We start from the raw sequence: 25,670 nt of genomic DNA, 5'->3' as shown, positions 1-25,670 counted from the left end.
GTGGAACCACTAAATTTTTTTCTCAAAATCGAAATGTTCTAAAAAAATGCTCCAAATATGCATATCTTTCATTTCAGGGTTGAGCACCTTGACTTTTCGAACATCGATTTTTTTTGGGACAGTCTACCCCACACGGATTGTATTGCTTCCGAAGCATCACACAATCAAGGTATCACTATTGTTAGTACAAAAACTAAATTTGATATGAATCAAGCAGATGCTTTTTTGTGGTAGTGGTAGATGATGATACATAGCTGTTAAATAATGTTTTCGGCAGTTTTAGTTAGTAAAATATCAGCCGCCCATTTGATGGTGTAAAATTGGAATGTCTATGGTTTGTCTAGAACATTGTTGTATGTTTTGTATTCCACTTTTATTGTTCGAAAATCATTAGTCTTTGTAGTGAGAGACACACTTTAGGTGATTTCTATATCCATACTTCACTCGAACTCTTTTTTTGTTGTTGTTATTCTGGAGTATAAGTCAACTCGAGCTACAGATAAAACAGGTTATTAAACATTCTAAACGTTTTAGAGTGGTTGTGTTCTGTTTACTGTATATCTTATCTAGGATATCACAAATTAGATTTTCCTTTCATTTTTTCACGGAACCTAACCTAAGTAGGAATGTAATTGTGTGTAATGTGTTCTTAATGTGCCGTAAGTCAAACTTGATTTTATGGCTACGCTATATACTGATAGTTACGGAGTGTTGTGTGAGTGTGTAGATACTGTAGAGTTTGGGATGTAAGTGAAAGTAAAACGTAGGGTACGTGCTGTACATAATAAGTGAATTTCAGTAGCCAATTATTAGAATGTAACTTGCAGAATGAAATCATAAAGAAATATAGTTACATGGTGAATGATAAAATACTGGTACCAATCGTAAAGAAGTGTTGAAATGCATTTTTTTTGTACAAAAATATACATCTGATGTATGTAAATACGATCTTGTGCTCTACCGTGGCGCCATCTTCGTAGATCTGCGCACGTTTTGATTTGCGTTAGACACCAAAATCTAAATACTATAGGTACAAAAACATTTCTGAAATGCCTCGTTTGTGCTTAAACAAAATCTATCTAAATATTGTACAAAGCAATGCACAATTTTCCAGCACTCACAATATTGTTTTATTATTTTCATTTGTATCCTTATATCTAGTACATTTTAAAACGACCACATCAATTCAATGGAATTCGCAGAACACTGGGCGACACAAATTACTACTGAATTGGTTAACTTATTCGAGCTCGTGCGTTCCATGGCGTTCAAATGGAGATTTTCCGGTTCATCAATACTAATAAACACAAGGTTCTACTGGGTTTCGGGAACTCAAATGTTGAGAAATAACGTATGAGTGTCGGTAACTCACAATTCCTATTGCAAATCTTCCCATACTGTAGAAACGACAACATCCCTCCTTGCTGAAATCTTTTCAAGATTGCTACCGAACCCCTTAGTTCTCGTGGCTGTCATCGATAAGCGATTCATGCTGCTCCTCCAGATCCGGTATCCGGACGATGTTGGTTTTCCGGCAGTGCCATAGCCGCCGGTAGATTAGCTTGCAGAACCTTAGCAGTGGATCACTGTCGTCGTACTTCATCAGGAATGCCACCAAAACCAGCGACAGCAACATGGGCAACGAGCCAAGGTAGAACAGCAACGGATAGCTCTTGCCATGCAGCATCATGTCGAACAGCATTGCCAGAGGGATTTGCAACGTGATCGCTACGGTGCCGATGAGGGACGACGTCAGGAAGCAGCCCCTGTGGGTGAAAGGACATTGGTGTTCTGTATACTCAAAAATAATATTTGAAATTATTTCAAGCTCAAGCTATCTTCAACATGATTCCAGTGAAGAATTCTGGTCGTATACCAGACAGGCTTCAGGTTGAATTCCAAACAGGGTACAGGTCAAATAAAGAACAGCTTTCTGGCCCAATCCTGGATGGATTAACAATGGTTAAATCCCGCATAGGTACGTTACGTGGTACGTTTTTTCGGATCTCGGATAGGGATCTGGTCGAACGAACCTCAGACATGATTTCAGAATGTAATGTTGTCATATTCCTGATAGTGTTTTTGCCGAATTTCAGACAGTATTGTGGTTCAATCCCAGACAGGATTGGGTGAATCCTATGGATGATAATGGTTAGTCCCGGACAAAATTTTAGTCGACTCCTAAACAAAATTCTTTTCGAACTACGGACAGGATTGTGATCGAATCCCGGACAGGATTTTAAAAGAATTCCAAAGAGAAACCTGGTTTAATCACAGACTGGATTCTGATCAAATCTCAGCCAGGGCCCTGATCGATTCCGAGACAGTATTCTGGCCTATTCCCAGATAAGATTCTGGTAGAATCCCAGACAGGATTCAGAAAAGAATTCTGATTTAATTCATGACAGGATTCTACACCCAAACCCCCATTTTAGGTAATAAGTCGCAACTGCCTAAATAGAATATTTACCTAAATGGATTCAATTTATTTGGAAATCGATTTGAAGGTTGCAAAGAAGCTTAAGAAGAGCGAGTTTCAAAGAACTTTCAAAGTATGTACAGCGGATAGACAAAATAATCGGTGTAAGTGCTAAAAATTTCATTTCATTTCATTCATTGAATCCGGAGAAATAACAGATCAAAGTTGGCCTTCGAATAATTATACTTTTTTTTGGAATCTTTCTAACTTCTTTTAAAATAGCCCGATCTTTCCCGAATTTGAGCCACTGATACACATCTAGTTGATCAACTTACAGTAAAAAATTGCGAATATTTGATGCACTTCGAAAATTTATAGCTAGTTCAACATTTTTTTAAAAGAGAAAATTTTGCCAGTCCCGATCATTTTGTAGTTGCACAAGTGAGAAAGGGGTGGCTTCAGAGGCGCTACGGGGGGTCTCAGTGGTGTTCCGGAGGGGTTCGAAGAGTCTGTGGGTCGTTACAGGAGACCCGAGAGGTTTTCGGTGGCATTTCAGGAAGTTTCAGACGTTTTCCTGTCACAGGAGCGTTGTCGTGAGTTTTGGAGGATCTCAGGTGCGTTACAGGGGTCCAAGAGGTCTTCAGGGGGTTTTGGTGTAAATCAGAAGGTTTCAGAGAATTTTCAGGATTTCCGAAGGGGTTACTGGAGCGTTTTCTGGAGTTTCGGACAAGTTTGCTATTAAGTGAAAACATTCGCGAAATGATGCGATTTGCTTTCGACAACGAATACGTTTTCACACCTTCCTCGCTTTATTAAACCAGCCTCCCATACGAATAGCACACGAACAGACTCGACGCGGATCAGCATTGTTGGCTGCTCGTTTTCGCCGTTGAGCTGTTGCGTTCCAGCCAAGCCTGCCTTTTCATCGCTTTCGATGCTTTTCGATCAGCTTATCGCGAAGCCTCGTAGGCTGGGAACGTTATTGGTGTGGTGTCGGTACATGCGAATGTTGCTTCTGTGTGCGTGTCGAGCGTTCGTGCCGTAGCTTCCAAAACCAACCCATTCGGTGTGGTTCGGCTGTTTCAGGTGGTTTCAGAAGGGATTTAAGACGTTCGAGACTGCCCAGTCAACCAGTGATCGTATAAGATGTTGCATAAGATGCTAAAGTGGAGGCGATTTACGTACATTTTACATGCGCCTAAATGGAGGCATGCGCGCATATGTCCTCCGCTTTATCATCTTATGCAACATCTTATACGATTACTGGTTGTCTGGGTGATTACGCTCGTAGTCCAGTGACCTATTCTGAAGAGAGCTCTTGGAGATTCATAAGGACAGACTTGTTAGAATCCCAAAATGGCCGCCACAATGGCCGACTTTGGCACCTATTCACGATTTCGAAAACACAAATCTCTTAGTACCGTATGCGTGATAATGTTTGCACCATCGTACAAATTAGGTACCCATATCACCTGCACACACAATGTCTTGGTTTTTATTGCATGCACGTAAGCTCTAACTCATATCACAGTAGTTTGCGGGTAAAAAAATCCGATTTCTTAATTTTAAAATTTGCACCAAGAAGGGGTGGCAGTGGTAGTCGGGACTTGTCCACGCGCAAATGTTAAAAAAGACATTTCAGGAGTGTTCAGGAGAACCGTAAAACGGTCTTAGACCGAAAAAAAGCAAGGGCAACTATTCCCGAAGGTGTCCACTGGTCGTCCAAGGTTAACATGGATTAAGAAGGCTATCCCTGCCACCAAAAAGAAGATTTGGGTGAACTATATGCGTGATGATGATTAACCTGGGCTTGTTAGGGTAATATCTGTAAATAAAAGAAAATCGCGTTAAGTACTGTTCCTTTGAATTCCACTAAGAATTTGCATCCTTTGACAGATACGTATTTCGACCTCAACTGTAAGGTCGTCTTCAGTGTCTTGTACTTGACTCGACTCGAATTATATGCGCTCAATGAGAAAAATGGCAAAGAAACACGAAATCAGTGACTTAACGGCATGGCATATCGAAAAGGAAAATTACGGTGGCCTTTATGATCCTTCGACCATAGAAAAAAAAACTTACATTATTACCAACGGCATCCAGGAGCTACGAGTAGCGCCATATAAGAAAGTCTTGAATTTGCCCGAACGCAACATCCGTTTCTTTCGATTTCCGAAAAACTATCGATCCGTACCAAATTCCAGAATCAATAGTTATATTAACTTTTGTTTGTGTGTCAATGTCTACACCATTAGGCAAAGTCAAAACAAAAAAATGAACTCAAAACTTGTTAATCTTGACTTAGACACTACCACGGACACTTTTCGACGTTTGCGCGTGGACAAATCACGAGCTAGGTTGCCACTTAGTCATTATGCAAGTGTTAAACTAAGACAATCAACACTTTTTATTCACAGCCTACTATGATATGAGTTATAGCTCAAATGCCTGCAAATAAAACCAATATGTACATTGTATTCACAAGTAAAACTGGAACGTTATTTAACGATGGTGCAAACATTATCACGCATACGGTAAACTAAACCACCGCACCTTATCTTCTTATTTTAAGGACAGACTTGTTAGAGTCCCAAAATGGCCACCACAATGGCCGACTTTGGCACCTACTCACGATTTCGAGCGCACAAATCTCTTCGTAAGCAAAACCAGCGCACCTGAGCTTCTTATTTTAATCTTATTACAAGTGAGCCAGAACAGAATAATGAAATGCATTGTTGTTTGAAGCTTGCTTCTTGAGATTCGTGCGTCTGAAGTTCTGATGCACTGTTGAAGCGGGATTTCAAGACGTTTGTCCTTAAACAATCATGAATTTATCATTTGACAGCACATAGTTGTATGAGGCTGTGCAAGCAAGAATTTCAGGGGGCATCAGGGGTTATAGTCCCGGGGCCTGACGAACCCCTTCGCTTTTGAGTCAGCCGCGTAGTCGCCGGCTAAGAATAGGACGACTAACCCTAATTCAAGGTGCCAAGCGACCCGTGTCGAGGAATGGATGATCGAGAATGTGAAAAAGATGCTCGAATGTTGACGGAGCCTGTGGGGTACCTGGGCACCAACCTTGGCAGCAACCCTCCCCACAGTATTTCGTCCCTTACCACGTTAATGCAGGGCTCTGGCGTGGTGGACCTCGTTTCCCGTGCAACTCGTCGGATTAAGCATGAGAACTTGAAATCAAATAGGAGGAAGTGGTAGTGGCGAGGCTAACCCCGTCGCATGAAGTGGGTTGGCGAGGTCTCTGTTGAGGAGAAGCGAGGAGGTAGGAGCGGGAGCTGCGTGCGTAGCTCCTAACGTGGGAGCTCCGATCCATTCCCCTGCAAGCCAGCCGTTGGAGATACTGGACGGAGCGTGGTTGATGAGGGCTATCAACCAAAAGAGAGAAGGACTGCCCGCGTTCGAGGTGGCTGAGCAGCAGCTTGGCAAGATCATCGATTTTGCGTCCACAAAGTCCAACAGTAGTAAGGACCTGAAAAAGGCCCTGTTGCGACTTCGTAAGTTGATGGACGTTGCCAAGCAGGATCACGTGAGACTCGTGAAAACTGCAGCAGCGACGGAAGCGGTGAAAGCAAAGACTTCGAAGTCTTCACAGACGGAGGCCTTCGCTTTCGCAGGAAGTCCAAAAGGTGTGGCGGATGCAACTGCTCGTGACAAGCACTCTCAGAAGCGGGTGAGGCAGCCGTCAGGTGAGGAGCTGTCTGGCGGTGCCCGCAAGGCTAGGAGGATACTAATCCCAAAGATCGGGAGTAATACCGGCAAGTCGGACCCCATCCAGGCGTCCCAGAAAGCTGGGAAGGGTAGGCCTGAAAAGCCTGGCCCGTCCCGGATGAAAGGTAACAGGGGGTTGCGACCGTTGTTAAGCCCTCAGCAACTACAGAGTAGGGTGCTGGACGAAAGTCTACCCGAGCAGTAGAGAATATCTACAGCATAACAAAATATGTTATTTTGGCAAAATAACTGAGAAACGGAAAGAGTTATTTTTGTGGTATTAACATAACATATCATGTTATAAACTTGTCTGTCATTAGCGGCAAAATAACAAAAATCATAACAAAAAAATGTTCCTGGAAGACCAGTTGTATAACACGTTTTGTTTGTTTCAATAACAACTTAATAATAGTGAATTTGTAAAATATTTCAATAACAAATTTTGATATTAACAAGTTATTGATAACAATTTTAGGGGGAAGGAGGGTTTGTGAAAATGTGACAAGCAATGTGTTAAGTATAGGAAAATCCCGTACTAAGTGTGGAGGGGGGACGAAAATCCCCAATTTTAGCGTAATGTACTCAATGGATGCTCCCTACTGACACAGTTAGAATGTAATGTCAGGAAGAAGAGGAAGAGGAACTGACAAGGAAACATGATTTTCTCAACAGTCCCTTGCGAAATGCTGTGAACAACGTCCATCTCGTGTAGTTCTGATTGCAAAACTTGTTATTGATGTATTATTAATGATCAAATATTTGCAAAGTCCCAATAATTCAATAATAACTGGACTTGTTCTGCAACAAAACATGTTATTGAAATGTCATTTGAAGAAAATATATTAATAACACGATCATAACAAAATAAGTTTGTCCAACAAAACATGTTATGGAAAGGTATTGCCTCAATAAGTTAATAATAACAAACCAAGATATAAAAACAGATTTTGTGATTCTGTTGTTATCATTTTGATATTCTCCTCTGCTCGGGTAGCGGAAGAACAAGAAGAAAAACCGCAGGTCGAGGAAGTCAGGAACGTGAAACCAAGAAGGCGTGAAATATGAGGTACCAAACGCGAGAAATGTGACGTGCTCGTCATCAAAACCGAACAGTCTAAGTACTCGGACGTGTTGAACGCGATGCGAATCGACTCCAAGCTCGTGGATCTGGGAGTGGACGTGCACAGTATCAGACGTACTCGTACAGGTGAGATGATCCTGGAGCTGAAGCGCGATAAAGAACGCAAGGGCGCCGCGTACAAAAGTTTGACGGAAGAGGTCGTTGGCGAAGGTGTAGAGCAGTGCTTGCAAAATGAAGCGTTTTCCCCTGGACGAAACAAAATTTGCTCCTCTTTGACTGACGCTGTTCAACCCAGAGCGGTAGCTGTATACCTTCATTGGCTAACATGGTTCAGAAGCAAGTGGGAGCATGAGCAATCAATTTTATTAATGAGAGTGAGAAATGGTGGTTCATATGCGTGGTGACTCTCTGAATCTTTCTCTTCGTCGGCGTATACGGCAATGAATATACTTAGTTTTTATCCCGTTATTACAGTGCAAATAACATAAACTCAAATTAAATCAATTACAATAGTCACGTACAACATTCCCATACCAACAGAATGATTGTTTTTACAAATTCTGAGCAACAAATAAAAACCACTGAATCATTTCCCCATCTTCACACTCACCGCAGCAACTGAGCATGAACACTGTAGAGGTGAGGGCTCTCACCCAAGAGGCGACTCTGAAGGTGAAAAACCTACACCGAGAAAAATTTCTACTCAATGACTGAGTTGGCCTTACTCAGAAATCGAGAAATCCTTTGTTTTTTTACTCAGTTTCGGCTAAAAGTGGGACAACCCATTGGCAATGGGTTGTCCCACTTTTAACGGAAACTGAGTAAGAAAACAAAGGATTTTTCGATATCTGAGTAAGACCAACTCAGCCACTGAGTAGAAATTTTTCCCTGTGTAGATGAGGTCACCGATGTTCAAGAGCTCGTTACGGCATTGCGGTCACAGTACGAGGTGCAGGTGGCCGCCGCAGCCGTTAGGTTACAGAAGGCAGACATGTCCAAACACTGCACTGCACGAGAAGTCGATGCTCAAACACACCACCGTGGGTGCCAGGCCACCACCTAGCTCTCCGGGTTTCATAACGAACACGCACCGTGTCTGGCTCAACACCGGTGTCGGTGGCGGTGCTCAGGCACTGGGCACGGTGTTTGACGCTTCGGGTAACACGGAGCCCGAGTGTTTCCGATTATGCAAAACACTCGTGCGAGTTCAAGCGCTCGGTGCCGTTCATTCTCCAGCACCAGTTGCAAATGCTGTTGGTCGACGACGAGAGTGAAGTACTTGGCAGCTCCTTTTGTGTCTTTCTCTTCTCTATTCTGACTCAGTGGCTCTGATGCAGCCAAGCTACCACGCACTGTGGCCGAGCTCACTGCTTTGGTGTTTCATACAATCGGAAACACTCGACCTCCGTGCCCAACAAAAACTGAAACACCACGGAGAAAAATCAGTTTAGTTTGAAACAACAAACACGTTTGTTGATTTACAAACTAGAAAATTGGTTGTAAACAAACTAAATTTTGTTGACTCAAACTATTTGGTTTGGTTTGAAACAAACAACGAATTTAGTTGTTTTTACTTATCACGGTTTTCTCAAGTATTGTGATTTCAAACCAATATACTAAGTATAAATTTTGTTATTTTCTAACATGAATTCAGTTTGTTTTCACCGGATTTCCGGTTGTTCCTTTCCAGTTAAAAATCTGAGAAACAAACCAACATACTGGATTGAACCAACAAATACTGCCGGTTGAAATGAACTTAACTTTCATTTGGAGATCAAAAAACCTGACATTTCGTTCATTTCAAACTAAAATCTCGGTTTGTTTAAAAGTTGTAACGCTGACACCCAGCCACTTGTCATCCGAATACTATCTCACAGTAAAAAAGCGAGCCAACATCTCTGACCCCCATTGTGCGTTGAACCCCATTTTGACAGCAAAAAGTTTGTAAACAGTAAGCTTTTCTGGACCAACACTTAAAAAGCGCGTAATATTTTCCACAACAAAAAAGAAAATTTTCGAAATTACTTGGAGAATTATGAAAAAATGTCATTCTCTTAGCTGAAATATGCTACAATAAATAAAAACGTGTTCAAATTAGGCCGCAATTGGGGATGCAAAGAACTTTTTTATTAAAGAAAAAATATCACTCGTAAACTACGCCTATATCAAATGTTTGACTTGAAACAGATGATGACTTCAAAAACATGGCCGAATCGCAGCTGGTTGCTGACACCGCTCGAACAAGAACTGCCTTTGTCAGTCATCCAGTCCTAGGATAGGATGTGACACCTGCAACTTCTCTGTCTAATTTCACAGCTTGCTGTCTTGTTTTTCCGCGTTGCTAAGATTATTGGTCCCCAAATTGGTCTCTTTTGGGCTGACTAGTTGTCGTATCCTATCCTAGATCCAGTCATCTGAAGGTAATCGTTTGCGTACGTGTAAGCAAGCTCGAAAGATAAATTCAGATCAGAAAGTTTTTAGGAAATTAAGACAAAATATGAGTAACAGCAAGTAAGTTTTTGATTATTGGGTTGATATTCTGCATGATATAAAAACATTGTTACTAAATTGAAATCAATTTCTTCCCACCAGCATAACAAGCATCATGGCGGTGAGCTCGGAGGTGAGAGTTGGAGTTTTCCTTCGGTTTTTCCCACACAGCGTATCTCATTTGATGAGAAGAAGGACGTGTGCGTTGAATCGGTGTGGGAATTAGATCGGATTTTTCAGTGAGGCGAATTCTAGAAACATTAATATTTCGACCGGATGTATAATAGTGGTCTCGCTACTAGGGTTCTACTTCCAGCGGGATTCTAAAGGCCCCGTTAAAGAATTCACAAATCCATCACCTGTGACTTGTGCACAGTGGGTTGAAAAAAGTGTAAAGTTTAAACATTTTAGCGATATTTTGAATAAAATGGGACACATTTTACACCTTCATTTGGAAATTTCAATTTTACGTCATCACAGAAAGAAAATGCAGAACCCGGGGGGAGCAGCGGGGAGCTGTAAGCAACGTAAGAACAACAAATTGGTCGGTCAACTCAACAACCAAGCCTCGTTTAATTTGAACTTTATTCCGGTAATTTCAACTGACACATTTTGGTTTGAAACAACTAATATTGATGATTGTTTACAGAGCTGTCATATGGAACAACAAACGTTTTTGTTGTTTTAAATGGATATTTGTAAAAATAACTGGAGATTGTGAAAATCCATCATAATGATATTTTAGTTTGTTTTAACTACTCTGGGCAGTAAAATCGAACTAAACTATCGTTTGTGCCGAAGTTAACACTGAATTCCGGTTGAATTAAACTGAAATTTGTTTGTTTTTACAAATATTTTTTCTCCGTGACGTAGCCGAAACTGAGGCTCGAGTTATAACGCCGACACGAGTGTTTCGACAGTCGCACTGCGTGTTCATCAGTAGAAGCTGAACGAAGGTGGTGATATGAACACACACGGTGGTGTGTTTACGGGCAAACACGCCACCGGTGCGGCACGGTTTGGTGTTTTGCCCATGTCTGATAGAAGGAGCCGGCAGAGACACAAGCTGCTTTGGTTCAGCTATTTACGGCAAACGTAAAAAAGTCCGGTCAAGTAGGGAGGATCAAGATAGGCTGATGTGTATGTCATCTGACATTCCACGATTCACCGGAGATTTATTTCAGGTGTCTGGAACCAAAACACAAGCCATGGGACTGCAATGCCCCTGACAGGAGCAAACTGTGTAGGAGATGCGACGCTGAAGGCCATAAGGCACAAGGCTGCACGAGTCCTTCCATTTGTCAAGTCATAGTTAATTATACCGGGAAATCCGTGAACAGGCATCCAACGGGTAGTCTAAGGTCCCGGCCTTCAAGAATGTCGCAGTGCAGGTTACGCAGCTGAACCTGAACCGCTATGACGCAGCTCAGCAACTGCTTTGTCCGGCGGTTTCTTAGTTGGCAACGGTAATCGAGTCGCGGATAGATCCAGAAAAATGGCAACGATATGGAAGACGGGTAAATACCCCGTCCACACAGGGGATAGCGCTCCAGCGTAAGAGAAGAGAGATTCGCTACTGTGCAGTAGTGACTCTGGGTGTGAGGAACGCGTTCAATAGCGCCAATTGGCCGGTTATTGCCGATGCTCTCCAGATTCTCGGAAGTTACTTCCAGAATTGAGTACTAGTTTACGACACAGAGGTGGGTCGAAAGTGCTTACACATAACCTCAGGAGTCCCGCAAGGTTCCATCCTGGGTCCGGTGTTATGGAATGTCATTTAAGAAGAGGTGTTAAAGTTAGAGTTCCTGGTGGGGGTGGAGATCGTCGGCTTTGCCGACGACATTACGCTCGAAGTCTACGGTGAGTCAATCGAAGAAGTAGTCAATACAACCCACTCGATCAAGGTTGTGGAAGCGCAGATGTGGTCCAGTAAACTGGAATTGGCTCATTAAAAAACTGAGGTGATGGTTGTGTAAAGCCGGAAGTCGGAGCAGCCAGCGGTGCTCAATGTAGGCAATTGAACTATCACACCGAAGCGATCTGTCAAACACTTGGGCGTAATGACCGACGATAAGCTTACCTAAGGTAGCCACTTTGGTTACGTCTGTAAAAGAGCCTCCACAGCTGTAGGGGCACTGTTCCGTATGATGTCCATTAGCTCTGCGGTGTATGCCGGTAAGCTGAAGAATACTTATAGGCGTTTGTGCCTGAGGGTTGTGAGCGCGTACCGTACCGTGTCACACAACGCGCTCTGCGTCATCACTGGTATGGTGCCTATCGACATCCTTATTAAGGAGAACATATTGCTTAGAAATGCGCGGGGGACAGTTCCACCAAAGGAGGGTGGACCCATAGGTTGATTCCGAGGGTAGATAGTTGAATTAATGGCGCCATGGGGAAGTAACATTCCACCCAACACAGGTCCTTTCAGGCCATGATTGCTTCCGAGAGTATCCACACCTTTTCGGTCATGCGATTTTCCCAAATGTCCGGATGATGCTGTTTTGTTCATGTGCTCGCGTTTTCGCACAATGCTTGACCGCATACTTGCCACATGCGGGGAGGACACAACTCCGGACAATCTTGTCCAGAGGATGTGTAGGGATGAGTTTGGCTGGAATGCCGTTTCAACGGCTATCACGCACATCGTCTTGGAGCTACAGGGAAGGTGATGCGTGAACTCGGAAAATGCCTAGTTCAGATGCGGTACAAGAGCTGGTCCAGGGGTTCAGAGTCGGCTTCGTAGGTCATATCACTCAAATCGGCCCTTACAGCGATTATAGACTGTTTCAGAAATTATAAATACACTAACGATAACCTGCCGTTTCAATTTGAGCACATTATCCAAAAAAGTTTCTTCTAGCTCTAATAGTAAACATGCTAACGAAGCAAATAATACCAATTTTGTTGGTGTTCCTTAGGGCAGTTCAGACTTTAAACATGTCAAAAATTCAAAGCTCCCATATGTTCATTACAATCCTTGGTGCAAAACTAGAGTCCTGTCAAATTTTCAGCCATTTCGGTGGTGATTTAATGGTGGCCCAAAAGCAAAATAGGTTTATATGGGAATTACTATGGAGAATTTTCGAAAAAGGTTCTCCTCGTTGTAGAGCATTACCACATGGATAAAGTCATAGGGTCAAAGCCGAAATGAATTCTTCACATTTCAATGATGAATGTTGCCGAAGACCGGAACTCATTTCGACAATCGGATAAAATGTTATTAAACAAATTCTCACTCGCATGCGCATCTTCTTACACGATTCCCTTCAAGGTGTGCAAGAAGGTAACACGCATACTATGATTGCGTGTCAAGCATGTCGATCGAGCTGTGGTCTTCTGTTCATGCATGTATGGATGAATATCGATTAATAACTTCTGTCTCGTGAGTCGAAACGAGTTGCGGTCTTCGGCAACATTCATCATTGAGGTCTGAAGAATTCAATTCGGCTTTGACCCTATGACTTTATCCATGTGGTAATGCTCTACAACGAGGAGAACCTTTTTCGAAAATTCTCCATAGTAATTTCCATATAAACCTATTTTGCTTTTGGGCCACCATTAAATCACCACCGAAATGGCTGAAAATTTGACAGGACTCTAGTTTTGCACCAAGGATTGTAATGAACATATGGGAGCTTTGAATTTTTGACATGTTTAAAGTTTGAACTGCCCTAGTGTTCCTGGTAAAAGTTAAAAAATAGGGCTCTGTAAACAAGATGATCAAAATTTGAAGTTGCACAAAGTGGTCAAAAAATGTAGCATAGTAGAAAAGAAAAAAATCTCACAGATAAAATATTGAATTTCCAAACACAATAAAAATTGCTGTATCGATAACAAAAGTGGTAAGAGTAATTTTTACTGTAATATTTGATCAAGAACTACCATTACGGGCCTTCTCAAAACAAAATTTTTGTTTCAAATTTCTCAACAACACCAGTAGCAACAAACGTTAAGCAAATGAACGTCCTAATTACTGCTTACTGCATTCGTTTTTATGGTATGACAAGCTTTGCCATCTGAAGGATCGAATGAGCTGAAAAAAAATAAGTTTGTTTAGATTAAATGCGTTCAGGAAAGCTAAGAAACTGTGTGGTAGTTCTTATGTTCCGTAGAAAACCTTAAAAAAATAAGAAACTTGATCTCCGAAAAAATGTTGTGGAAATGCCTTTATCGATTTTTCCCAAATTTTGATCAAGACATTCCTTAGACAACTTGTTGAGAAAACGAATGTGATAAAAATTAAGATAATTTTTGGTATTTAGTGATAAATAATGTTGAAATCATTATAAAACACCTTTGTGCAAATGCAAATTCGAAAAATTTAGTTATTTGTTAGAGAACTCGACTGTTCTTTAAAATATCAAGACAATTGAAGGGAAATATAAAAATATGGAGTACAATATGCTATACTCCGAAAGAAGTAGGTAAATCATTATAACAGTTCATTTAATTTACTAAACAAAGTGTATTTATAATTTCTTAAACAGTTGCCGTCGTGGCGTCGGTCTACTGGGTTGGATGCGAGCCCTCGTTTGGAAAGGAGTCTCCGGTAAGGGCCGGGGCAGGAGGAGACCATACTGTCAGCAACCTTCTGGTGCAGCTGATAGGGCCTGAAGGGTAGTGATACCCTTGACTTCAGCAGGTCAGATCTGGTTGCACGTAGGCATCAGTTCTTGATGCCTGCAAAACAGTTAAAAGGGAGTGGTGCAGGTTACGCAACTAAACGTGAGGGTGCGATGTGCACTAGCCCCTCTGTGAAACAATGCCCTCTTGGTGGTTCTTGGTGGTTCTCCGGTGAGGCGAAGAGATTGGCGACCATAGGAATGTTGTTTAGTGGATCGAGAAGGGAGTAGTCCTGGATTAAACTTTCGTTGTAGAAGACGGCCTCAACCCCACACTATCCTGTCTGTTGAGCAGATTTCCCCCCTGGTTTAGAAGTAAAAAAAAAAACAAAAATTTCATGCAAACACACATGTTATGGGATGAATATGCTCAGGAATGTTTTTAATAAACATTATATGCCTACTCCGAAATAATTGAATCCTAGAAAGGATTTAAAAAAAAAAACAGGATAAGAATTGAATGATTCTAAATCAGACTACCCAAAAACAAAACACAAAGCACACATACACTTACCACAGCCACAGGGCCTCTGACAGCACAGTCCCGATCAACCCGTTGACAAAGAGCACCAAAAACTGCTTCCGCGACGGCAGCTCGAACACCTCCAGCTGCGAGAAGTTAAGTACGAACAGCAGAGGCCACAGTAGCAGCAGGTTCCACATGCCCACGAAGCCGAAGAACAGCGGAATGTTGATCTTCTCCTCGGTATCACTTTTTCGCTTGACTAGCACCAGGTAGGACGCATAGAAGAAGGCGCTCGTAATGGCCAGTACGATCCCCCGGGTCATCTTGGGCTCGTTGATCTCCGATAGGGAAACCATGACCTGAAGGGAGATGAAACGGGATGATTAGACAAACGTTGAAGAATTTGAGTAACGAGAACTAACTCACCGCCCCGGAGATGCTCAGTAGTACTGCAAAGATTTTCGATACGGTGAGCTTGTCACCGCACGACGAAGGAAACATGGCTGCCAGGACCAACGTGAAGAGGCTGGAGGTTGAACTCAACAAGGTGACCATGGCGGTTTCGCTCGGCTCCAATGCCAGTTGAAACATGTAGTTGGCGATGAACCACTGTTAAAAAAGAATCTCATTAGCATTTTAGAATCAGCTCTACCAGAAATGACTAACCAGAATCGAGAACATCAGTGCCGTGCGAGCAGTCTTGTGATGTGATTTTTGCCGGCGAACCCGTAAACTGGCCGCATACGAAAGCCTCGACATGAGGGCCTCCGTGGCTTCGTGGGGAGACATTTCCCGAACTTCGGCCACCTTGCTAAACCGTACGCTTCGTATGCTGGAGTCATCGCTCTCGGTTCCGGACACCTGGGCGTCCGCTTTGATCGGAACGAAGGAAGAATCGCTCTGTGCATTGAATGTGAATGGAATTATTAGTAAAAATGTTGTTGGAGCAATTTAATCAGGCATCTTACCAAGCTAGAAGCTCCATTGCCGTAAAAGCTATCGTCTTCTTCGGTCGCTTCCATGAGCTGGAATTTATAAGAAATTTACACATTATAATGCAAGAAATTACAGTGCTTCTAGATGGGCATTAAAACGAATTATTCGGATCGCTTCACGTTTGAACATATCCATTTGACCTTAAAAATCATGAAGATGGCGAAATACAACTACAGTATTGGAAAGAAAAAAGTAAACATTTTCTCTTTTTTTTAATTTTATTTTTACTGGCTCTCGCAGTCTAGGGGACCAGATCATAACGGATAGTTTTGTTCTACCCGACGCGTTTCGGCATTTTTATTTGGCTTTTTTTCAAGGGTGGAAGTTTCTACCGTTTGTCGTAAATGTCTGCTGCCGCTTTGCGCATTTGGAGCTTCTTATATTCAGTTTTTAACATTTGAGGGGCCAGAATCAAAGGGGTATAAGTGACCATTTTGCGATATTGTGCTGAGCATAACAAAACAATCTTCAGGTTTCAAGCTTTCAGGAACCTTTTTAAAATTATTTTTACGGTGATTAGAAAAATTACAATGAATTGTAGAAAATATTGTTGCTTTTGAAACTCCATAGATTTTGTATGGGATGAAAAAATGGTGAAAAACTTTAAACCTCATTTACTCGAAAGTGGGGTTTTGTCACGTACACCGCTTTGCTTCTAACCACCTCATTTAAAAATTATTGGTGGAAAGGGAACACTAACTATTTTTAACGACCTGCAGTACTCTGTTCATCAATGTCTAGAAGAAAATTATTTATTTTTAAAATGCATAAAGCCTTAGTTACAAGCCTTAGTTCTTTGCCTAAGCCAAAACTCCTTATCTTTTTGCAGTGACGTATCTAGGAATTTGGGGGCCCGGTGCGAAACTAAATTTGTGGGCCCCCTGAAAATTACAGACGTACATATTTTACAATAATTAATCTATTCTTTTAACTCTCGAACTATCGCGCCGTTGTATTTTGTACGAAACGTTGAAAAAATCTCGACTTTTGTACCCAGCATTAGAGTGATGCTGGCAGTGTTGGCCAACTGACTGATGGAACGTTAAAAATTGTTCTCCTTGTCTTCGAGGATGTTTTCATAAGTACTTTAGGGTACTTCAAAAGATTCTTGCAAAGGCTTCATCGAGTATTTCTCGAAACATTTCTTCAGGAAGTTCACTACCCAAGTAATAATTCCATTGCTGATTGGTTTTGTTTGATTTTTATTAAGGTTTTATTACAGCAATAATTAAAACGCACAGTTTTATGACCGCTTTTATGAAAACCATTAATAAAATGTTTTATAGTATACTTGAAGATATTCATAAAGACAGATTTTCAGAGTAAGCAAAACTTTCCGATATGTAAACCTTCTGGCAATCACTAATACCACAATAAAACTGGTAAAACTCTCAACAGATGGCGATCCGTTCGATTAGTAACGACATCTGCTAGTGGAAAAGCAAAAATTACGACACTGCTAGGTTTATTGCGGTCATCATAAAAGTAAACTTGCTTTCGTTTATTTTCGCTGATTATGGTCGTCGCCATATTGAATAATTAGCTTACGTGAATGAAAAATAGTTAATTTTGCTTAAATAAGCAATGAATTGATAGTTTGCCACCATTTTCATACCATGCTCACATAAATAAACTCTCTCTGCTGAGTTTTCTTGTGATTCGAGATAGTTTTACTAAATTCACAAATTGATTTATTTCATTCCAAGATGATAATATTCACTATTTTCGAAGCGCATTAATTTTATGATTCTGCAACCCCAATATTCACGATAAATTCGAATGCGCATAAGCCTACCAGCACAATAACTACTGAAATATTACTTTGAAATGATCGCATTCTACTTACGAATGATGTATCTTCATGAACTTTACGTGCCACCGCAGAAGCTTCTCTGCATCTTCAGCTGTCATAGTTTTTGTTGAAAAAAAAAACAACAACAAACGAGAATGGAACATTTTTCAACTAGGTTTTAAAACGAGTTTATTGCTACTCTTATTGCGGTTTGCAAAACCTCTCCAAGAGTGGTCCACTTAGCCGGAAGATGCTCTTAAAGAGGTTATCAAGAGGTTTTGATGTATGATTTAGTTTTATTGCAAGTTTTATAAAATTGGTCATGAAGATCTCTTGTAGATCCGAACAAAACTTAAAATGTTACTTGGGTAGGGATTTTAACAATAATATCTCTGAGGATTCATCTAGAATATCATCCATAGAGTTCTTAAGAAATTCTAGAAAAAAATCCTACAAAATTTCCAATGATTCTTCCAAGAAGTCCTTTTAGAATTCCTTCAAACATTCCATTATTTTTTTTTCAGTAGATTTTCCAATTTTGATGATTTTTCCATAGAAGGTAACAATTTCTCCATAGATTCTTCAAGGATTTCTCAATTATTCCCTCATTTAACTTTTTCAGTGAATTCTTCAAGAATTTATCTTTCCTCAAGCATTCATCACTCATATTGACAATCTTTTAAAGATTTTCAAGATTTTTTTCCGAGAATTCATTCAGAAGATTTTTTAAGGAGTTTCTCTAAGGTTATATAAGGTTGAGAGATTATTTCTTTAACTCCTCTAGGAAATTTCTAAACAATCTATTTTATAATAATTTTAAAAAAACATCTCCTAGGGTTCCTACAGAAGTTCCTCTAAGAAAATTCTCAGAGGAATTTCTGTAGAAGTTCTTTAGGAACTCTTTCTCAGAGAAATTTCTGTAGAAGTTCTGTAGGAATTCTCTCAAAAAACCCTTCAGAAAGTCCTGCAACGAATTCTTTAATGCCCATCAACTCTTGGAATTTTCCCAAGGATTCCTTCAGAAAATATTGCTAGCATTCCTCTGGGAACTCTTCTAAAACATTCTATTGCGGTTTTGGATAAGACTCTTTCAAAATTGTTTCGAAAAACTTTTTGAAAAATTATTATAGATTTCCGTCAAACATCTCACTCGAGAATTTCACCAGGATTTATTAATGATTCCTCTAGAAATTCCTCCAAAAAATCGTTTGAAAAAAATCTCTGCGAATTCCTGGTAGGGTCAACAGCATGCCGCATGTAATCTTATAAACCTTAATTCATCCTATTCAAAAACAAAACGATTACGGTACCGATTAATTACGTAGTTTTTGTAATCATTCGTTATCATTTGTACACAAAATCTTTCGGGTATTCTTTCCCGCAAGAATTTCTTCATGTATTTATATAATTACTTCTACAAGATTTTTACACAAATTCCTCCAAGAAATCTACAGGAATTCCCCCAATAAGCGATATAAGGATTCAGGAACTTACTCTTCAGAAATTTAAATTAAATAAAATATAAGTAACTGGTTTGTGAACTTCCCTGGTAATCACCTTATCTTTTTTGGAAATTTCCTTAAGTAATTCTTTTGATATTTTCCTCGGCCGTTCCGTTGTAAATTCTTGGATTTTTTTTTTAATTCACAAGAGTGTATCTCATAGAACTTCTATAGTAATAACAGACAAATTCCGTAAGAAGTTATTAAACGAAATTTCCAGAGGAATTACTAAAGGAATTTTCTGGAGAAGTTTTCAAAAAATTGCCATTTAAATGTACAGACGAGTTGACTAAGGAATTTTCAAAATACATGTCGAATGAATTTCCAGAGAAACTATTTAAAGAATTAGAAAAGTAATTAACAGGTATATTGGCAAAGTGACTGCCAATGAAACTTTCAATGAAATTGCTGAAATCCCGTAGGAGTTGCCTGATAAATTTCAAAAGCAATTGCCCAAAGAATTTCCAAAAGTCATGCTGTAGATACTTTTAAAAATAATAACCTAAATCAATTTCAAATTTTATTGCTGAGAAATTTTTAAAAGCGATACCGAATCAAATCCCGAAGGAATTCCCGAAATAGTTTTCAAAAAAATTGTCAAAGAAATTCCCAAAATGCCAAAAGACATTTTAAAAGATTTTGTCAGGTAATTCACAGGAATTGGCAAAGTTTGTCAAAAAAAAAGAATACCAGAAAAAAGTTGCACACGAAAAATTTTAAAGAAATCTCCGTAGATATAAAAATCTAAAGAAATTCGCAAGGCCATTGTTAAAGCACTGCCAAGAATTGATAAAAAAAAGTTTGCAAAGGAATTGTCCAACATTTTCTCAAAAAAAAAAAAAAAAATGCCGCAGAAATTTTAAATGGGACTTCCAATGGAGGTCCTAAAATACCATGAAAATTTTTACCAAAGGAATAACGAAATCAATTTTTGACACAGTAGTTGAGGCAAAATATTTGCAAAAGAGATTTTCTGAAAATAATGCAGAATGAATTCATAAAAAAAAATGCTAAAGGAATTCCCAAAGCAAATTGAAAGGATTTCTAAATATTTTTAAAGGTATTGCTTAATAATTTGCTGGACGGATCTCCAAAGTTATTACTGAAAAAGATGCAAAAAAAGTTCTGATGAAATATTTCAGAAATTTTGAATTAAAAAATGTAAAAAAATCCTTCAAGAATTTTTACAGAAATGTCTTCAAGAAATTTTACAGGGATTCTTTCAATTAATTGTTTAGGTATTCTTCCAATATTTTCATTAGGATTTTTATATTGATACCTTTAAATATTTTTAAGCGATAACACCCGCTTCATCTGGATTTCCTTTACGAAACTTCTTAACTTTTTTACGATTTCATCAAGCTTTTGTTCCAAGTGAGGTACTCCAAGAACTCTCTCTTGGGTACCTTTTAAGATTTAGAAATACTTCAAGGACTTGTTTACAGATTCCTCCAGGATTTCCCCGAGAGTTTCTACAGTGATTGCATCGGGGAATCTTAAAAGACAAAAAAAAGACACTACACCGTCTTCAGCCAGAGGCTGCACAGACTGAACATTACCAACACGAGACAACGGACAACACACATAACACCCAGTGGCCCAATGGAGAATTTTCTGTTTGACGAAAAGTTTTCCCCGACAGGAGCGGGAATCGAACCCGCACTCCGAGGCTTACGAAACACCTAGACGACTGACGCCGCTAACCGCACGGCCACGAAGCCCATAAAAAAGTTTCTAAAAGATTTCCAAAATTGGTTCCATTGAAGCTACCCCACATAATCACTTCAGCAACTTTCCCGACTAATCCATTACAAATTCATTTTTAGGAAGAAATTTTTAAGAAATTTCTTGAAGAATTCTTTTTGCAATGTCTCAAATGGATTTGTAGTCCTTTCAAGGATTTCTTACGAATTTGTTCAATCATTTCTTTAGTTATACCTGCAGAGATTTCTTCAGAAATAACTCCAATAATTTCTTTAGGAAATCACCCAAAGATTCCTAAGGCGTTTTTTTTTCTAATTCTCTTTAAAAATTCTTTCAAGAATCCTTTAAGGTCAGACTTGTAAGAATCCCAAAATGGCCGTCACAATGGCCGACTTTGGCACCTACTCACGATTTCGAGGGCACAATTCTTTCCGTAAACAATTATTATTATTATTATTTCTTTATTATAGAGATTTTCAGCCCTAGGCTGGTTCATCTCTTTTCCGTAAACAAAACCAGCGCACCTAATCTTCTTATTTTACGTTTATTACAAGTGAGCAATAACAGAATAATAAAATGCTTTGTTGTGTCAAGCTTGCTTCTTGAGATTTGTGCGTATGAAGTTTTGATGCACTGTTGAAGTGGGATGTCAATACGTTTGTCCTTAAGAAAGTCCAATGAATATTTAAAATTTTTCTTCGGGGATTTTCTCTAGCTACGCTACGAAGATTCATTCATGGATTTCTTAAAGTTTTCCTACAGAAATTTCTCAAACGATTCCTGCAAAAATTTTCTGATGGGGTTCCTACAGAAATCCCCCTAAAGCCTGATGCAGAAATTCTTCCAAGGGAATACATAGGAATTGTTTTGAAGATTATTTTTGGATTTGCTCCAAAGAATTTGAGAAGAATTCTTTATGGTTTCTGCCTTTGATTTCTTTGAAAAATATTCTAGGCATTCCATCATTAGTTCTTCCAAAAATCTGATTGCTTTTATCTTCAGGAATTCTTAACGTAATCCTTCAAAGTACTTCTAGTACTTATAGTACTACTTAAAAGTACTGTAGTAATACTTCAAGAATGTTATCAGAGATACCTCTAAAATCAACCCAATGATTCTTTCCGAATGCATCTTGGAGTTTATCATCATTTTTCAAAGATAATTTCAAAAAAATTCCTCCAAAAAAATCTACAAGAATTTCTAAAAGGATGTCTTCGAGAATTCCTCCAAAATTTCTTTGGAAAAAAGGATCCAATCAGGTATGGCATCGAGCATGATCTCAGAAATTCATAAAATATCTATCCATGAGGAAGTCCTGCAAAATTCCTTCTTGGAAAAATCTCTTAAGGAATTCTTAGAGAAATACCTTAAGGATTATCTGAAGGACTTCATGACATAATCTTTGAAGGCTTTTAGTGAAGAAATCTGAAGAGGTATTCTTGATCGAATGCTTGAAGAAATTTCTAAAAAAAAATACTGAAGGAATTCCTGAAGTATTTCTTGAAAAGTTTCTGGAGAAATGCTTGGAGAAGTTCCTGAAAAAATCATTGTAAGTATTCCTAAATCAACACAACCACAACCACCCGAGTAAAACTTACCGCATAGTTTCCATTTCGGTTGCAACTCTCCTTCCACGGAGCAATGAGCCCCAGGAATACCAGATAGATTGTGAACATGGACGACTTAAAGTAGGTGCAGAAAAACGGCTTATCGTAGTTTTCGTCATCGTAAAGAAACTGAAATCAAAACAGAAATGGATAATCGATTCAAGTCAATCATTACACCAAGCATCGCTACCAACCTTGGTCAGTTCACTCGAAGACACCCAGATGATATCGACTAGCACTAGCAATACTATCCCGAGCAGCAGTTTTTGTGCCTTATTTAACATTTCACTGTTTTGCTCGGACAAATCACGTGAGTTCAATTCCCGCGCGCTGTTATTGTGGGGTTGCACCGATGCGATCCGGCCGAATTAGTGCTGCGTATCGCGATGGAACGTCTCCTCCCCAATTGCTCTCAAATGTGTCGTCGAGAGATAAAAGTGATTTTCGTTATCGCAACAACGCTGAATGAATGTGATGCCTTTTCCAACCCCGATCGAATCTACGTTTTGTTTTTATTTCTTTTGGATGCAGTTTTCAGCGGCAATTGAACGCGTTTTGGTTCGATCGTCTCTTCACTGAACGGTATGGTTTGAACTGAACTCACCGCCTCCGTCATTTTTATCATCGGCATAACTTTTCATGGAGTAAGTCAGCCGACAACCGTTGGATACTGTTACATTGGAGATTCGTGCGTGGGGTTCCAGACAGGAATCGTACTAGTGCTGTATAGATCTCCGGGTCACATGATAAAATAGTTTGAAATTATCTGGAAATATAAGAGTGAAAATGGATAGGTATAACTGACCGTAAACGTAAATTGTACTCAAACAAGCGACCACATCGAAAATAAACTGCACAAAGCTATCGTAATTCCATCAGATATGAGCAACTTGGTTCTCAGGAACTATCAGAAGCTATAACTGTATGTAAGTAATCTACGATAAGTAAATACGATTGGAGACGTTTGAAGATTGATTTTTGCAATTAGATTGTAATGTGGACGGATGCAAATAGTTACTGTCTAAGCTAGATGCTAAATTTATAACGTCTCTGATTTATCTTTGTGGCCGTTCATAAACCACATATACCAAAGTTTGGTCATCTCAAACCACCTTTCTACTCCCCTCGCAGACTTTTGTCCATACAAAAACTTGAAATCTTATATGGTCAGACAACTCTGCTCTCCCACTAAAAAGTTCACGTAGCTTATGGACGCCTCCTTTTTGCAACTTCATTTCTATAGAATGACGCACTGCTCTGTCACAACGGTTTGTGATTGATTGAAATCGAGCTTATCGCATCGGTTGGCTTTCTAATTAGTTTTGGTTGCGAGCTCGTAGTACCTATGTACTAGAAAACATCTACACAGCTAAATGTGCGACAAAGTGAACTTTGTGTATGATGGTGTTGCATACCTTGATAAATTTTAATAATCTTAAAAATTTAAATATACTGAAACAAGTACACCATCTGACTTACAACTGACGCTTTTTTTTGCGGAATGAACATTTTGACTTAATTTTTCGTATAACTATTTTGAACCAATATTGTCGTGACTCATGAGATACCTAATGTAATAATTCTGATAACTATGATGGAAAGGGAGGTTTAACGTATTAACGCGTTCTTATGGGTTTCAGGGGCGTTACAAGGGGTTTCCAGAGGATTTCAGGAAGTATCATGAGGTTTCAGGGGCGCATCAGGTAGTCTCAGGGGTCTCAGAGGTGTTCCAGGAGGCCCTAGGGGCGCTTCAAGAAGTCTCTCAGGGCTCCATGGGAGTTCCAGAGTCTCAGAGGCGTTTCAGCGGGTCGCGAGCAGGCTTGACAAAAACTCCCTCGCGAGGAAATGAGGAAGCGATTTCGGCGATTTTTGAGGAGAAAAAATAAAACTCAGAAATCATAACGCAAACCCTCAACAGCACCGAGCGCGAGCTTGTCGCGCAGCGAGGAGTTCGTCCAACACTCATAATTGATTGTTGTGTTTCTCACGTCCACTCACAATCAAAAAGCTCTCGCGAATTCCACTCCCATACAAAAAAAACTCTCGAGACATAAATCGCACTCTTTTATCCGAAATCATCATCGGCTCTTTTTTCGTTCCCCTCTTCCTCGCTCAATTTTTATTGCCTCTCTGTTTGGGATTCATTCGCTCCCTCGTGACGAAGCAGAAGCAAAACACCGCTCAAGAGCATGTTGCAAAACTCTTTTGATTTTGAGGAGAATTATCAAGCCTGGTCGCAGGGAGTTTCAGGTTGCATATACCAAGAGATCTCAGGGACATTCCAAGGGGTTCCAGGATCTTTGGGGGTACCGAATAGTCTCAGAGGCGTTGAAGGGTTCCTCAGAAAGCGTTCCAAGGGGGGCTACAGGAATTTGAAGGGGCGTTTCAGGGCCAATTCAGAGGATCTCAGGGGGGCTCTAGGGGTCTCAGGGGCGCTTCAAGGGGTCAGGGGATCTCAGTGGATACCAGGAGGTTTCTGTGCCACTTCGGGGCATTATAGAATGTCCCAGAGGGTTTCAAGGGGGTTCCAGGTGGCCTCAGGTGTGCTTTTACAGGGGATCTCATGGGCATTTCGGGGAATTCCAGGGGGTCTCAGGACTGCTTTTGGGGTCTCAAGGGCTTCAAGGAGTCCCAGGACGTTTCAGAGGGGTACTAAAAGATCTCAGGGGTACATTAGAAGTTCTCAGGGGCGTTTCAGGTAGAGCGCTGTCCATAAACTACGTAGAATCAATTTTGGTAATCTTAGAAACCAACCCCCACTCCCACTCCCACCTCAAAAACTTTCGTTCATGCAAAATTTTCGAAATTTGTTTGAACCGTAGACTTTGGCCAGAACCCCCTTCCCCCACAGAATCTTCGTAGTTTTGGACAGGTCGTAGTTAAAGGGGTTTTCAGAGGGAGGTTCAAGGGGTCTCAAGAAAGCATCAGGCCCAAGTAACACACATGTAACCAAACAAAAGGGTAATGGCAGCACAGGTTTTTGATTACACATGAATCATTTTCAATAAATGCTGGCATTGGGTTAAAATTTCATAAAGATAGCTCCTATGCAACCAAAGACCTGCGCTGTCGTGAATCTTTTGTGGTGTGTATGTTGCTTAGGGATGAGTGAAGTGAGGAGGTTAGATCTCAAAGGCTTTCTAGGGTGTTTCACGGGGTTTCAGGAGGACAACAGGCGATCTACGGGCGCTTTATACTATTGGAACGCTCCATAATTCTTTTGAAATATCCCTGAATACCCTTGAAAGGTTACTGAGGCCTCCTG

At 40.2% G+C, this 25,670-nt stretch overlaps 1 protein-coding gene across 4 annotated transcripts in view; it reads right to left on the bottom strand.

The window, feature by feature from the left end:
- Positions 1-305: 305 nt before the first annotated feature.
- Positions 306-25,670, bottom strand: part of LOC109424173 (solute carrier family 35 member F5) — a 56,607-nt gene continuing 31,242 nt past the window's right edge. For all 4 annotated transcript variants that reach the window (XM_019699263.3, XM_019699266.3, XM_019699265.3 and 1 more), the window contains exons 2-8: positions 22,600-23,171; positions 22,397-22,534; positions 15,773-15,829; positions 15,471-15,704; positions 15,231-15,413; positions 14,853-15,163; positions 306-1,766 (exon numbers count right to left, since the gene is read on the bottom strand). In XM_019699263.3, the coding sequence (XP_019554808.2) occupies positions 1,457-1,766; positions 14,853-15,163; positions 15,231-15,413; positions 15,471-15,704; positions 15,773-15,829; positions 22,397-22,534; positions 22,600-22,689 (1,323 nt within the window). In that variant the 5' untranslated portion in view covers positions 22,690-23,171 and the 3' untranslated portion in view covers positions 306-1,456. The remainder of the gene's footprint in view (positions 1,767-14,852; positions 15,164-15,230; positions 15,414-15,470; positions 15,705-15,772; positions 15,830-22,396; positions 22,535-22,599; positions 23,172-25,670) is intronic.

The sequence above is a fragment of the Aedes albopictus genome, chromosome 2 (genome assembly GCF_035046485.1).
Source record: "Aedes albopictus strain Foshan chromosome 2, AalbF5, whole genome shotgun sequence".
Taxonomy (NCBI): domain Eukaryota; kingdom Metazoa; phylum Arthropoda; class Insecta; order Diptera; family Culicidae; genus Aedes; species Aedes albopictus.
This window is presented reverse-complemented; position numbering and strand designations above follow the sequence as displayed.